The sequence below is a fragment of the Eschscholzia californica genome, unplaced genomic scaffold, assembly GCF_041429995.1.
Source record: "Eschscholzia californica isolate CP2 unplaced genomic scaffold, dmEscCali1.0.p SCAF_2, whole genome shotgun sequence".
NCBI classification, from domain to species: Eukaryota; Viridiplantae; Streptophyta; class Magnoliopsida; order Ranunculales; family Papaveraceae; genus Eschscholzia; species Eschscholzia californica.
In genome coordinates this window covers 31,862,870-31,877,964 of record NW_028238309.1, presented here as the reverse complement: position 1 = coordinate 31,877,964, position 15,095 = coordinate 31,862,870, and the positions used below count along the sequence as shown (strand labels likewise).

Here is a 15,095-nt window from a genome sequence, read left to right as displayed (position 1 = left end):
AAGGATAAAAACGTAATTTTGGCTATAAAAATCCAAAATGTTATTTTGACAACTTTGTAAACATTGTCATTTGGTAAGAAGGACAAAAACGTCATTTGCCCAGTGTATAAGTAAAAATTTATTTTGCTAAATTTTATGGGTAAAAATGTCATTTTGAACATATATGAAGATAAATATTAGGTTTCAAGTATCCGAATATATTAAAATATTTTTATTTTGATTTTTTGACTTTCCACGGAAACTAATTCCGAGGGAGAGCAAGGAATTAAAAATTGACTATTTCATGAAAATAGATTCCCTAGGGAATTAAAACCATAGAATTACACTTCATATCAAACGGTGAAAATACCTATTTCCATAAAAATTCTTTTATTTCAATGTAAATGGGAGATATCAAACACACGCTAATATTAAACACAACCTTAATTGAGTGGTACTTTTGGCTTTTTTTCTTCTATCCTAAGAAATTAATGATCATACTAAATAAAGATAACTGGCTCAACCAAAACATTATTGTATCTAAGTTTGTATACGAAAATTATCAAACACTTTCTCAACTTCAGTCTCCCTAGAGGAAATCCCATTATAAAGGAAATCCCATTATATGACAAACTGCGCTTAGCATCTTCTGTTGGTTATAACAAAAATGTTACCTCTGTACAACAAACAAACACAGCTACTAGAAAATGCTCTTCTGAGTAACAAACGAGATAAAGCTCTAAACCTTGCGACCAGAAACACATACATATGATTGAAGATTATTGCGCAGTCTCATCACTCGTCAACCTTACAACAAGGTAGAACTCAGACACTTCCTATTTTATCTTTCCTTACACTGGTATACAGAAAATGAGAGAATTGGAAGGAGCTAAAGCCACGCAACTCCTGCATTTGGCCTGGCACGAGCTTCTGCCAGTGATACAGCCATAGCCAGCATCATCTGTTCCTCAAAACTTTCAGGTACAATAGATCTCGTGATGTGTGATCGGGTCTGATCACCGTCAATGTCATCAGGTAGTGTTATTGACATTCCAGCTCCCCCTACATCCACAGCTACGTCAGAGCTCGCATAGCTGGTGCCTGCTTCAGCCACCTCAGATCCATGATCCATCCCACCCCATTCTCCTTCCTCTCCTCGGAAAGATAATGCTCTCCCACTATCTGGTGAAACCTCAATCCAGTTATCTGGGATGTTATGACCCTGGACTCCGTGGATCACTACAGGATCAGCAGACGGACCCCCATAGTTTGGAAGCATGTCAAAAGATGATGAGTGTTTATTCTCAGGATCATTAGACGAGCCGCTGTCCAAATGCTGACGCTCAGCCAGGGCAGCAATTGCACAAGCTAGACCACCAGAAGGAGATGATGATGATGATGGTCCTGCCACTATTCCTGCCAATGGGAGTACGGCTGGAGTTAAGGAACGGAACTCTGTCACTGAGGGTTCAGGTGGAGCAGTATCACCATGAAGTAAATTCTTCTGTACGTCATTCTCCTATGATATTTCATATTCAAAAGTTCAAAAAAGCTTCAGTCAGATGAAGGATCACAAACCACACATATATAGGCATCGGAATAAAAAATCAGCCTTGAAATTATCTAGCTGTATTCTCAGACAAATACTTTGATGCTTAGACTATTAGTAAAGTAACAAACAGGAATATACCAAAACTGATCACATTGTTTACACATAATCACAGCAGTTGGGGTATTTACGAAAACGAAGTCCCATAGAGGGTAAACAACTACTGTGTTAAAAAAAAAAAAAATTTTTGCTTTCACAGTAACACTTATGGAGGACACAGAAACGCACAAAATACACGGAATGTAAGAGCAAAATGTCAACAAAATACGGAGACAGAGATATGAACCGTAAGAATTTAGGTATAATCAATCGTCAGAAATTTGTTGAAGTGGGGAACGATAGACTGAACAAAGTAAGCCCGAACACTTCCATGTCAACTATGAGGGTCCATTACTCATGTTGCCTATAGAAGATGGTCCACACTATTCATGATGGGGACATTTATTACTTTCTTGCTATTCTCTATAATCTTACCTTATGTGCAGTAAATGCTCAATGATAAGTGAAACAACTGACATCTCGATGCTGTTTAAATACAATGTTAATCCATCCTTAATTTTGAGCTACTTAAGTTATACATCAGTACCTATCACCGCATAGTAAGTCTGGCCTTACATTGCGAAAGACACAACACAAAAATGAAATAGAAAAGAAAGCATCAAACAAAACCAAGGCCGAAACAAAAAACCAAGTCCATGAAGAAAGATCAGAAGTAACAACATGATGCAGACTCAGGGGGTTTTAGTCCAACCCTTCAAGAAAAATAAGAATGAAAGCAACACATTTTTTTAATTAATCCCTATGAAGAATTAAAATCTGTCTTGAAATCACCTGAATGGAAAGCCAGATCGCTTCCATCACCATAATATCCTCAAGATCTAGGTCAAGTTGATTTTCCCTGTATATATAGCCAGATTCAGTTAACTTTCATTAAAACATGAAACTTGGACCATGCTAAAAGCTCAGAAAAATTGAAATAAAACCATATGTAGTAGAGCACTGGATGAATGTAAAAGGAATCCGCGAAAACATATAACCAGGCAGAGTTTGAAATGTCACCAGAAAAATATGACAAACCAAATAACTGAATAGACCTAACTCTTTTTTTTTTTTTTCTGAAACTTCAATTAAAAATAAGCCAAAAGAATTATTGCACAAGTGCCTTAAAGAGGAATGAAGTCCATGATCAGCCAGGCTAGCCGATTAGGAGCCCAAAGAACAAAAAGTCAGGACCCAAAGCATCCTCCGCTACCCGAGCCTAAGTCGAAAACTACATTCAACATCGTTACCAACATGGCTTCCTAAGCGACCGTGAAATCATAAAAAGATAGAGTCTACTCCATCCGTTTCCTCTTGACCACAAGAATAAAGTTTTTTTAATTGAGTGAAAACTGCCATTAGAAGCTATTGATCTGCCTTAAAAGTTGCCTTATTTATCGAGTTCCAGATGCACTAAAAGATATTACGAGGCAAACTCCCCAAAGTGGCCACGTCCGTGGGGTTACCCCAACTACCTTTTAAGGATCTCAAAAAGAGAGCCCAAATCTCGACAGCCACAGGACACAGCAACAAGAAATGAATAGACCTAACTTTAAGCTCTACGAAAAGCTTAAATCACAAAAGTATCAGTCTGGAGCATTCTAATTATTTTTCTCAGTAGAGTTACAATGTGATGCACATACATAGACCAAATAAATCAATTAGAGATGCTATACTGTTTGATTGTAATTACTATAATAGACCTATTTTAGACAGTACTAGAGCTGAATATACATGAACATGAAGCTGCATAGCCTAGATATTGATGGTAGGAAGAAAAACTTATTCTCTTGGTCTTCGATGACATTTACAGATTATTACAAAACACACACACACACACACACAAATACTGATCATCATTTCTCAAGCATAGGTAAAAAGGAATAGACTTAATAGGCTAGTATTAATTGTACGAATACATCATCACATCAACCATTTATGTTTAACATTAACAGCTACTAGGAAAAACAAGATCCAAAATGTCTTTTGCCATATTAAAGCACAATATGACAAGAAATTAGAAATATAAAGACAAGATTCCATTTTACATAAGTTTGATTACCCTTCTCAAAATTGTGTAAGCACCTAGGGTCTCCTAATTCCAGCACTGAATCAGAAAATAGTGCATCAATTGGTACCAGCGTTACGTATTCTACAATCTGAATTGACTAAATCAGAAGGAAACTAATCGAACTTGGAGACCTCATAAGCCTGGCTCTTAATACAAGCAGAGAATGGTGAATTGTCCTACACCACGTTCATAAAATAAAAATGATGTGACCCTGGATATTATGGGCCACATTTTCCTTAAGTCAGTCTAGTTTTACTCGAAACTCCTACTTACATTCATATCAAACTTCGCACAGTTTTGCCCTTACCAACTCAATGGAGCTTCCTTCATACATAGTGATATTTAGGATCTAATTTTAGATCCCCCAGAATCCTACTACAATACCACTCTTTTAATTTGATTGCCCACTCAAATACATGCAGTAGCCAGTCTCAAATTCAATCTTCCTTCTTTTTCAATTTATAAGCATACACATCGTTTTTCACATTTTATATTTCATTGTTTTATTTCTTTGCTACCTTTAATTTCCCCACCCTTGCATTTTCTAATATTAATTATTTTTCCTAAGTTAACATTATAAATTTTGAACATTCTATCCTATTGTTTATTTCCAAGAGTCCAAAGCGATAAAAGCATTTTCATAAAATGTAGATCATACACCATCTAAAACTTAAGCAATAGTTAGACCCCCTTCTCCATTACAGACCGCACGTAACAACCACAACGACTTTAATAGCATCAGCCATCCTCATAGCACAGAATACCATAAACTACATGAGAGATTCCCAATAGGACTACTTCAACTTCACATTGGAACGACGAACTGATATAATTGTTACACCTAAACACATGTACGAGGTATATCCAAGGGAAAAATCGTCAATGGGTAACGAATGAGAAGTCATAACATACCTGTTTTGCCTAGAGCGTGAAGGTTGTCTACTTACTGGACAAGTGATTAAGTTTTGAGTAGTGACAATCTCATCACATCCCACAGCAGATCTGAAAGATGGAGCTGCAAAAAGCAGTTGAGCAATAAGATGAGAAGTTAGAAAAAACGAACATTAGTACACGAAGAAATGAGTTCCGAGTAAGACAAACCTGCCAGTGAACTACTTGGTAAATCCGTACATTCGGCCTCCCCTGTCAGAGTTGTGCTCAATAAATTGAAATTCTTTCTTCTTTGCATTCTCTCTTCGTCATCCTGAAGTTCCTGTTTTTGCATCCTTAGTTTTGCTTCTATAACTCTCTGTTCTTCCTGCAAAATTGACAAATACAAGTCTGAGCCCACAACACCACCACAAAACTTCTGTCATTTCCGGAAAAGAAAAGAATAAAAAAATATCTCAGAGAGCATATCTTACAACTTGTTCGATCCCCTTCTCCTCTTTGGACCTCATACCACGATACTCCACAGCATAATTCGAGGTTTTACAAAATGGGCACCTTGTAGAAACAAACACCTTGTTGGTATTAGAAACTACAAATTTGACCCAGAAAATCTTTTGTTATTCAAACAACAAATAAATTGACATACTGTGTTGGACGAGTTGAATGAGGAGGTTTCATCTGCAAAAAACACTCTGCAAAAATCACATTTTCAGAGCAGTCCAATACATAAATAGAATGCTACAATTCGATAAGGGAGATTATTCCTGAACCTGTGCAAATGCCTTTGGTGCAACATCTTGAGCGGTTGAGACTTGGATAATACTAAAAGAACATGAAAACGAAATAATTATCCGGTTATAGTCTAAAAATGATGATAACATACCAAGGGCAAAACCAGAAGAAACCCAAACTCATACATAAAGCCTAAATCTTAAGTGAAAATTGGAATTACAAATATAATGAAAACTAGAAAGTAGAAAAGGGTCATTGAGTTACTAACAAGGAAGCAAATAGGGCACTCTTCAAGATCAAAAGAAGATTCTTCATCACCAGGATAACAAGGTGCCAGCTTAGAGTCAATAATTAGTTTCCTCAACTTCTTATGATCCACATCTTTGTGTTGATATAATCCTTGTGGCCTAGTATACTTCTCATCCACCACCTGCCGCCGCCTACCCAACTTATTTCCCATTACAGCTAAAGCTAACCTTCCCCTTCTATATCTATATCACTGAGAACAGATCATCAAACCACCATATCTTCAAACCCTAATTTTCTCTCTCTAAATCATATCAAAAGCTACACCGAAATAGAACAAAATTGTTTACCATACTAACCCTAAGTTCTTGAGGACACTCAAACGCCAATTTAAATTCGAAGAACAGATAACTTAAACCTAATTCCTCTATTTCCGACCTTAAACACGTACCTTCCAAATTCCAAAAAAGAACCCTAACTTTCAAATGACTAAATCTTTTAATTTAAACACTCAAAGATCGCATAACTTGCCCGAAGTTGGAAATCAACATCAAAGAAAACAGAATCGATCTAAAAATGGAGGAAGATACGAGAAAAAAAAATGGAGAAATAATTGGTGATCGAAAGATTCTTCCGAGTAAAAACAATTACAACATAAGCATTTATATTAGCCAAAACTCTCTCTCTCTCTAAAATCATAGACCAGCATCTGTCTTTCTAGAATCAAAGTTCGTCCAAGACCCAATCCGCCTTTGTCTTTCTTTTGTCGGCCGGGAGGGTCTACCGGCGCACCTTCTTTTGTCTTATAGCGGCAATCCAAATTACTCTTTGGACCTCCATCTATAGGCGCCTCCCATACGGACCCAAAACGGTTCTTGGGGCCTCCGAGTGCACCCCCTTGACTTCTTTTCTTCTTTGTCTCTTCTTCTTTCTCTATCCTCGAAAATCTTGCAAGAAGAACCCACGGCTTTGGACCCTAAAGATCTGAACTTGCTCGTGACGCCTCTGAGACCTAGTTGTGAGGGTTTCATGCAAGGGTCGAAGACCTGACTGAGGGTTTGTTGCAAGAGTTTCTTCTTCTTTGTTTCTTCAAATCTGAGACCTAGCTTGTAGTGTCCGAGACCTTAAGCAAGGTCTCAAATTGACAAGTTTGAAACCTTAAGCAGGGCTCACAAGACTCTGATTGAGATCTATCTTCAACAGTCTCTTCATAATAAGGCTCACAAGTATAATCAAATGAAAACTCTTGATAATAACTCCCACCGTACATACTAGGATCATACTTGGCTCTAAAGTCATTGGTCTCAGAATAGTGTGGACTATAAGGTCTCTCATACATATTTGGTGTCGGACCACATCCATCACTAATCTGACCATCTCTATACATCTATCGGTATTATGCTAGTGTCATACCAGATCGATCTGGCTCAGATGGTCTATTCCTCTCCCTAATCGGACCATCTCTACACATTTGTTGATAATCTTCAAATGTCATACCAGGTCGATTGAGCTCGTCTCTACATATCTGTTGGTACTCTCCTAAGGTCATACTAGGTCGATTAGGCTTAACTAGCATATTCCCCTCATTCATCCGTCGGTATTCTCTTAGGGTTATACCATGTTGGTTAAAGCTAAACTCTACGCAAAAGGTCATATCAGGTCGGGTAGTGATGGAACTCTTCAGATCAAGGTCATCATCATCATCAACATGGAACGGCTAACCGTTAAAATAACGTGTCATGATCTCACAATGCTTAAGGAACTAACACACAAGCTATAAATGCAAACTATCCAACCAATCACACACAAGTAAGAAAGAAAGAGATAGAATACGATAGTAGCAATTGCTTGTCTCGCTTCGTTCCTCTTTCGATTATCTCTTTGATTCCTTTGTTCTCCTTCACTCCTATGTTCCTGTTTTTGGCTTTTTTTCTTAAAGTGGTATCTGTAAACAAAAAGAGATAAGAAACTACGAAAATAAAGAAAAACGTCTAACTTAACAAATAACACTAAACTAATGAACAAAAAACAAACAATATCCAAACTACTAAATCTATCCCCGGCAGCGGCGCCAAAAACATGATGGGCCTAAAAGGTTATCCTAAAAGGTCTCCACTCCGCAAGGATACGAACGTTAAGTAATAACCCGGTAAGACCGGGTCGATCCACGAAGATAGGAAGGTGATTCGGATATCGAGAGAGTCAAGTCCACCGGTTTAGGTGTCACTCAATAACTCAGACTAAAACAGAAGATGATAATTGAGTTTTTAGATTGATTTGAAATAAATAAACAAACAAAACTAACTAGACTAAAGGTGGGAGAAATTCGGGAGAAGAGTTGCAACAATAATCGGGTGAGAAAGATACTTTGATCCACAAGATCGATAGTGACTAATACGAATAATCTATTAGCATGAAAAATAGTTAACTTCACCACATAACAATCCTAAGCATAATATGTCAAACTAAGCATAATCGATCAAAGGTTACTAAGCATCGACTATCAAACTAATAACATACTATAAAACTTGTTGACGATGAACAAGTATGACACTAACAAGTATAATGCGTGAAACTAAGTATAATCGATCAAAGGTTACTAAGCATCAACTATCAAACAAAGCACGTGATGTGACACGAAAATGTCACATTTGGAGAGCCTAACTTAGACTAATTAGTCCTTTTCGAGTGTTATCAATAACATTTTATGTGTTTTTCTTGTTTAGGTACCATATTTGGAATAAAGAACTTAATTCGGACTAAAGGGAGCGAATTATCACTATCATTTCATGTGCCCAAAATGAGAGAAAAAGACTTCAAGCAAATCAAATGAGAAGAGGAGTCAAAGACGAGTCCAACGGTGAAAACGGAAGTCCATTCCGAGTTCGGACGGGAAAGTTGTGAAAGAAAGAAGTCGAGGTTCGGTCTTAAAACAAAGATTCTATGTGAAGATTAAAGCCCAAGTCTAAAACCCAAGAGCCTAGATATGAAGGAACAAAACCCAAGGCCAAAGAAGATGAAAGAAGGAAGAGATTTTGGAGGCACCCTCTTTATGGACTCAAGTTTGAGTCAAAGTCAAGTCTTGACTAAGCTAGGGTTTGAGTCAAAAGAGAGGGCCAAGACACTATTCATCTTCTTCTTCATTCTAACAATCTTCAATTTTGAAAAGGAGGCAAGAAGCAAGAGAGAGAAGGAGGCTAGGGTTTTGGGGGTTCTTCATCATTTAGTAGAACTTGAGAGAGAGAAAAAGAGAAGAAGGAGAAGGAGGAGTGCCGGCCAAGGCAAGGCCGGCCTAGCCTTGGCCGGCAGCAGCTCGGGCTACACGGCAGCAGCTCGAGCTGCTCGGGAAAGCATGGCAGCCGGCACGGGACTACAAGCACGGCAGGAGCGGCCCTCAAGCTCGGGACGCTGCTGCAGGCGCGACCTGCAGCAGCTGCTGTGCGCGAACAGCAGCTACCGGAGCATGAGGAAGCTTCCACAGCAGCTACCGGAGCTCGGGGATGCACGTACACTTCACGGGACGCGGCCACAGCGAGCTTCTCGGCACGGGACAGCAGCAGCGGCTCGGAGCAAGCTCCCTTTGGCCCGGATCTAGCTATTTTGGCCGGGAACTCCATGATTTTGGCCGGATCTTGAATCTTCTTTGGCCGGATTTTTCTATGGTTTCCGGCCATAATCTTGGTCGGAAACCATAGGGCTTTTACTCCCCATCACTTTGTCTAGCTTCCCATGTTGTTTGATTTTGGTTTGGGTTGAAATTTCTAAAGAAAGAAAGCTAGGGTTAGCTTTAATGGAGGTTGTGTTCTAAATGGAGAAGATGATGGTGGTCGCTATGGGGAACCCAGAAATTTGCTAAGGGGAGATCAGCTGCACCTTAAAGACTAATATTTTCCGACGATCTTAGCCTCGAACCACATCGAAAAAGGGGGATTCTCTCATCATTTTCTTTCCATTTCTTATTTAATCACCATGTTTAGCTAACTTTAGTATGTCGATTATATGAGATGAAATGTGATGAATTCGTGATTATGTTTAATATGATTTGATGTTTTGATTATAAATTGATGTTCATTCATTTCGATTATCGTTTTGATAGTATTTTCATGTGTCTTGTCAAGCACTTCGCATAGTTAATAGACGAAACGAGGGATTCGATATCGATCGTAGTCTAAGTCATAATTTCATGTGTCTTGTCATGCACTTCACATAGTTAGGCGACTAGACGACACTTTCGATGACTCGGGATTAACCGATTTAGACGTTTGTTTGACTAAGTATGATCTCCGGATATACGTAGTACTTAGAGACATCTACTTTAGGAGTCGAACATCGATTGTACTTCGACACATTAAATCGGACTACACATAGTCGTAAGTTTATCATTATGGATTCCCGGACTTTGACACCTCTCTCACTTATTTGTTGCCCGAATCGAGTCTTACCGTCTCCCGACTCTTGTTCCTCCCACTCTTCTCTCGAATCTCTCTCGCCCGTTTACTTTTATCGTTTAATTAGTTTATTTGTTTTCGCTATTGCTTATTCAATCAAAACCCCCCCGTTTACCTTTGTTCTTCTCCTTTTTAGTCTAAGTTAGCCTTTAATATCTAGACAGAGGGATAAGACCCTTCGATATCCACACTATCTTCCTATCCTTGGATCGATCCCGGCTTTGCCGGATTACTACTTGATATCTCTTCCTTCTTTCATCTTCTTTGGGCTTGGGTTTTGTTCCTTCATATCTAGGCTCTTGGGTTTTAGACTTGGGCTTTAATCTTCACATAGAATCTTTGTTTTAAGACCGAACCTCGACTTCTTTCTTTCACAACTTTCCCGTCCGAACTCGGAATGGACTTCCGTTTTCACCGTTGGACTCGTCTTTGACTCCTCTTCTCATTTGATTTACTTGAAGTCTTTTTCTCTCGTTTTGGGCACATGAAATGATAGTGATAATTCGCTCCCTTTAGTCCGAATTAAGTTCTTTATTCCAAATATGGTACCTAAACAAGAAAAACACATAAAATGTTATTGATAACACTCGAAAAGGACTAATTAGTCTAAGTTAGGCTCTCCAAATGTGACATTTTCGTGTCACATCAACATCCCCAAACTTAAACTTTGCTAGTCCTCGAGCAAACAAAATAAAATAAAATAAACGCCTAACTCACTTTCGGAGGAATCCCGGTTGCATTTAGCATATGCAACAAGCCGTTAAACCCCTAGGTTACCCCTAGTGGACGAGTGTTGTCTCGTGAGGGTTTCCATAGATGACACCCACAAACATCGAGTTTCAAATACATAAGGGTCCAACATCCAAATCGCATATAAGCATGGTTCAAATAGTAAAGGGTTTAAGCATGTCAACACAGAGTGAATCAAGTAAACGAGTTATTATGAAAGCTAATGACCTCTTCACTAATGATCTTACCCTAAAGTGCAAGTGTTAAACCATAATAAGCAACATCTATGTTCCGAAGTCACAAAGCCTTGATCCCTAATTTAGTACATTTCGCCTCGACTTTGGCCTCACGGACATACACTCCAAATATGAAATCACTCAAGAATGGTTCGCTCGTATGTGTGAGTGTGATCACTAAACACGGACTCAACACATAAAAAGGGGTGAGGAAAACATTTTGGAATGAACAATCTCCGAAAAGGAATTAGCCATTAAATGGAGTGGGGAAGCTCACTCGCCCTTCTCACCCATTTTACCCTCTAAGGATGCCTTCCAAAGGTTGACGGATACAAAAGATGGATGAGATGATGGATTCCCGAGAATGTCGACCTCTTCATGATAGAACCTCTCAAGCCTTCCACATTTGTTTCTTGCTTCGAATACTTATTCACAATCACAAACACCAACACATATATACACTCACATCACAACACATAAGAGCTAACACATGCTCAAACATATACATGAACAACTTTATTTCCTTCTTTCTTTTTTTCTTTTTGTCTTTCTTTTTTTTTTCACTTTTTCACTTTTTTTTCATTCCTTTTTTTTTTCATAACACGAATAAAATCAACCAAAATAAAATACAACACACACAACTCTATTCTTGCAATCAACTTTTCATTTCATACTTGCTCTTGACATTCTTCTTTCTTTCTTCTCATGTCTTCATTCTCGGGATATAAGATGATGATGGTAATGGAGTATCCGCCTCCCTCTAGTTGACACTCTTATTGGGTTTCATGGACTACAAGGGCAAGGTTAATTCGCTATCCTAATGTCACTCCTAGTGGCTAAGAAAGTTGAGCACACGAGATCAAATGAGCTCTTTTAATAGTTACGAGGTTGAGTAGCTCTTCATTCTACTCGGAGTTAGCGCGGAAGAGTACACTCGAAGGACAATTTAGGCTTTGAGCTCTCACATGGGTTAAGTCTCCACTAATGACTACTCTAGGTTTCTTAGAGATGTTTCTTCTTCACTAAGATGTTACTCCCATAGTATAACACAAACACTCAAAGACTCGACTTTCATGCAAAGACCATTAGCAATCACAAAACCCATCAACTCGATACATATGCATCAACATTCTTAAAACTATCACTATAATCACATGCAAATCTACTCAAAATGTTCAAAAATTTTCAAATTTTGGCTAATTTGAACCCTTTTGTCTTTGAAACCCATGGTCATGCATTGGTTATGGTCATATCTGCACGCACTATCAAACTATATGTCAATAAACGTTAAGATCGAGGTTTCTAATTGATAAAGTTGGACGAACTCAACTAAACTAAAATTTAAACAAATCATAAGTCATTCATCACATATCAAATTATGTTTCTGTTGGGGATTGCATGTATCTAATACATATCTAACTAGTGTTGGTAGCGGAATCTCAAACATCTAATGTTTAACACTAAGTTATCCAGGATCTATAGATGAACTAACTATGAACTAGAAGGAAGAAGAATACCTTTAATCGCTTTCCCACGAACTAAATTCCGACTAGTATTCGGAAGATAAAGAGCTTCAAGTGTAGCTCCTCTACTTGACACACCGAATTGTAAAACTCGAACTCCCTTCTTTCAGTCAGCAAGGACCTTCTTCAAGGCTAAGATAAAGAACTGCTTCTTCTAGACTTGATATATAGAATGGGAACTTTTTCTCTAAAATTCTCTCTCTCTAATAGTTATGTGAAGAGAATGATTTTCTTTAGAGAAAATTCCACACCTTTTCTGAACTCATGATGGGGCTTGTATAGGCATTAACTTAGTAGAATCCTACTCAAATAAGGAATCCTAAAAGTCACTCAGAAAAGATAAGTACAAGTTAGTGTTAAAGTAACTGGGACTCTTAATATGGGGAAAACCCTAATTAGGGTTTCGCCATGGTGTGGCCGGCCAGAGTAGCCCTTAATGGGCTTACTCTTGGCGGCCCACCTCTTTAATAAGGCTGGCCAGGGATCTCCCCTTAAGGGAATCCCTTGTTGCCCCTTTAAAGTGGGTTTTTGCCTTTCAGACCTTTTTTTCGAACCCGATTCTATCTATCAATTAGACTGGATCATATCCATCTATATACTAGTTCCCATCAGTCTATTTCTCACTGTTCGAGTTACCAATTCTAACGTATAACCCGTTGTAGGATCCAGTCTATGTTAGCCGCGGATAACCGAAGTGATCCGACAATCGTAAGCGGTTTCTAGCTAAGCATTATGACTCCTAATTGAACCGGATTGATTGATCTTCCAATAAAGTCATCATTTCCAGTTGAGCACGGCCATGCATTTCCAGTTGTCACTCTTCAAGTTGCCTAGAGATACTTTATCCTTACTCTCGTTAGGAAGACATATTCCATTCTTGTACTCTCACTCAGCTTCATGTCTATCCTGTTTCACCCGACCTCCGTTTTTATAACCTCCTGTACGGCGCGGCGTTTGACAGGACCAAGGCTTGACACTCCTTACATAAGATGAGTGAGTACTCATTGCTGATGTCAAAAAATGACTTTCCGTTTTATCAGCATGAAACAGGAAGTTGATGCATGACAGCCTCCGTTAAGTTGATTGTTTTGTTAAGTCAGGTCAAACTCTAGCGATTGAATCTGCTTCCAGCTCTGGTTCTCCACTTCTCCTGTTCCTCGCTCCTAGCTCTTTGCTCCTACTCCTGCTCCTTGTTCCTGTTCAACTGATCCCGAGGGGAAAAAACCTGCAAAGGGTTCGAAAACCGCTCCGACGCTCAAGCCAGTCAGGATTTTCTTTGCAGTAAAAGAATGAATATTGATTGATCCTTTTGGGGGTGAGTTATGAGAACTCTGAATTTCTTGTGATCTTTTTGGGGTAAAGAGATCGTGTCCTGTGAAGGACGATGTGGGGGCCTTTTATAAGCAATGTTAGGCTGACTGTGATTTATGGCGGTGGTGAGTCGGTGGCCGTCAAACCGATGGGGAAGTTTCCTCTTTTGAGTATCCAAGGTTTCTCTCGGAGTCTATCCCGGATCTTTGATAAGTGGAAGTTCCTAAGTTCAAGAATTCTCCATCGATTTCTTGCCGGTGTGATAGACTCTAAAGAAGAAGTTTCCTCCTTTAGATATGTGGAGTCCAAACGGGCATAAACACTTCGAGATGTGTGACCGACTGAGATCTTTCTAGAAGTTTCTGGATTAAGTCGGTAGGTCGCTTGGCGCTGCTGCCTCCCCAGTTCTGGGCTTAAGACACTGGCCGAACCTGTGTGGACCCCCCTTACTCCTTTGAACACCCCAGGGCTGATATGTCCATGCCAAGGGCGTTTTGCAGGGCTGGTTTCTTCTGGTCGACCACCCAGCTAGGGGAATATTCGGTGGACCGTCAGGGGCTCAGCTGTCCTGCTGCCTTAAGCTGGGTTCACCCAATAAACTTCAGGTCTGATCTTGACTCTTTAGACGTTAGTCAACGTCTAGACATTTGATGCATGATCGTGAGTCCCGCCACTCCTTGGCGGAAAGTAATGAGACTGAGGAGTAGAGGTAACTCGTGTGTTTTAAAGATTGAAGACCTTGAAGTCAAGGATTTAACCTGGGACCAGAGCTGTTTCTTGAAGCTCGGTCTTTCTCTTGGTTTCCCATAGCTGCTAATGGCAAAACCTCTTTTCTCTAAGGCCGTACTTGCCAGAATTGATTCAAGTCTTGCATTGAAAGATGCGTGGTTTGTTCTCCCGAGACACGTTTCGACTTCTGCTCAAGCCATTAATTTCCTTTCCATGCGTGATTCTGTGACGTCATAGATCCGATCTTCTGATCACTCGTTTTCGGCGACTAACCTTTAGGTAACTCCTCCCGGCAGTTTCGGTACCATGCGTGGATACGTGGCGTTTCGCGATTGGAGAAGTTAGTGTGTCTCCCCCTGTTTCGTTAATTCCTCCTCTAGTTCTGCCGTTATTCGAGCCGTTAGTAGTTTAGGGGGGTAATGTGGCCTTAGAGCCTTCTCGATACCCGGTGCCTGTTGCTACGTGTCTATATTTCATTGGGCGTTCTGCCTTTGCGCGGATTATGCGTTTTCTTCTTGTGTTTTGGGAAATCCCTCCTTCTTTAAATACCTC

At 39.5% G+C, this 15,095-nt stretch overlaps 1 protein-coding gene across 1 annotated transcript; it reads right to left on the bottom strand.

Moving 5' to 3' along the window:
* Positions 1–510: 510 nt before the first annotated feature.
* LOC147557417 (E3 ubiquitin-protein ligase DA2L-like) lies at positions 511–6,565 on the bottom strand. Its single transcript, XM_086658279.1, has 8 exons — positions 5,590–6,565; positions 5,360–5,411; positions 5,236–5,281; positions 5,063–5,144; positions 4,800–4,956; positions 4,611–4,713; positions 2,420–2,486; positions 511–1,498 (listed from the first exon to the last, which is right to left on the bottom strand). Exons 1-8 carry the CDS (start codon positions 5,779–5,781, stop codon positions 869–871), a joined length of 1,329 nt encoding a protein of 442 aa, XP_086514405.1. The 5' UTR covers positions 5,782–6,565; the 3' UTR covers positions 511–868.
* Between the last annotated feature and the right edge of the window lie 8,530 nt (positions 6,566–15,095).

Bases quoted from the DNA above. Each gene is read 5' to 3' on its own strand.
- LOC147557417 (XM_086658279.1), bottom strand. From the start codon at position 5,781: ATGGGAAATAAGTTGGGTAGGCGGCGGCAGGTGGTGGATGAGAAGTAT. The intron at 5,412-5,589 runs GTTAGTAACTCA...ATGTTCTTTTAG, and splicing joins AGTGCCCTATTTGCTTCCTT to TATTATCCAAGTCTCAACCG. The intron at 4,957-5,062 runs GTAAGATATGCT...TCAATTTTGCAG, and splicing joins AGAAGGGGATCGAACAAGTT to GAAGAACAGAGAGTTATAGA.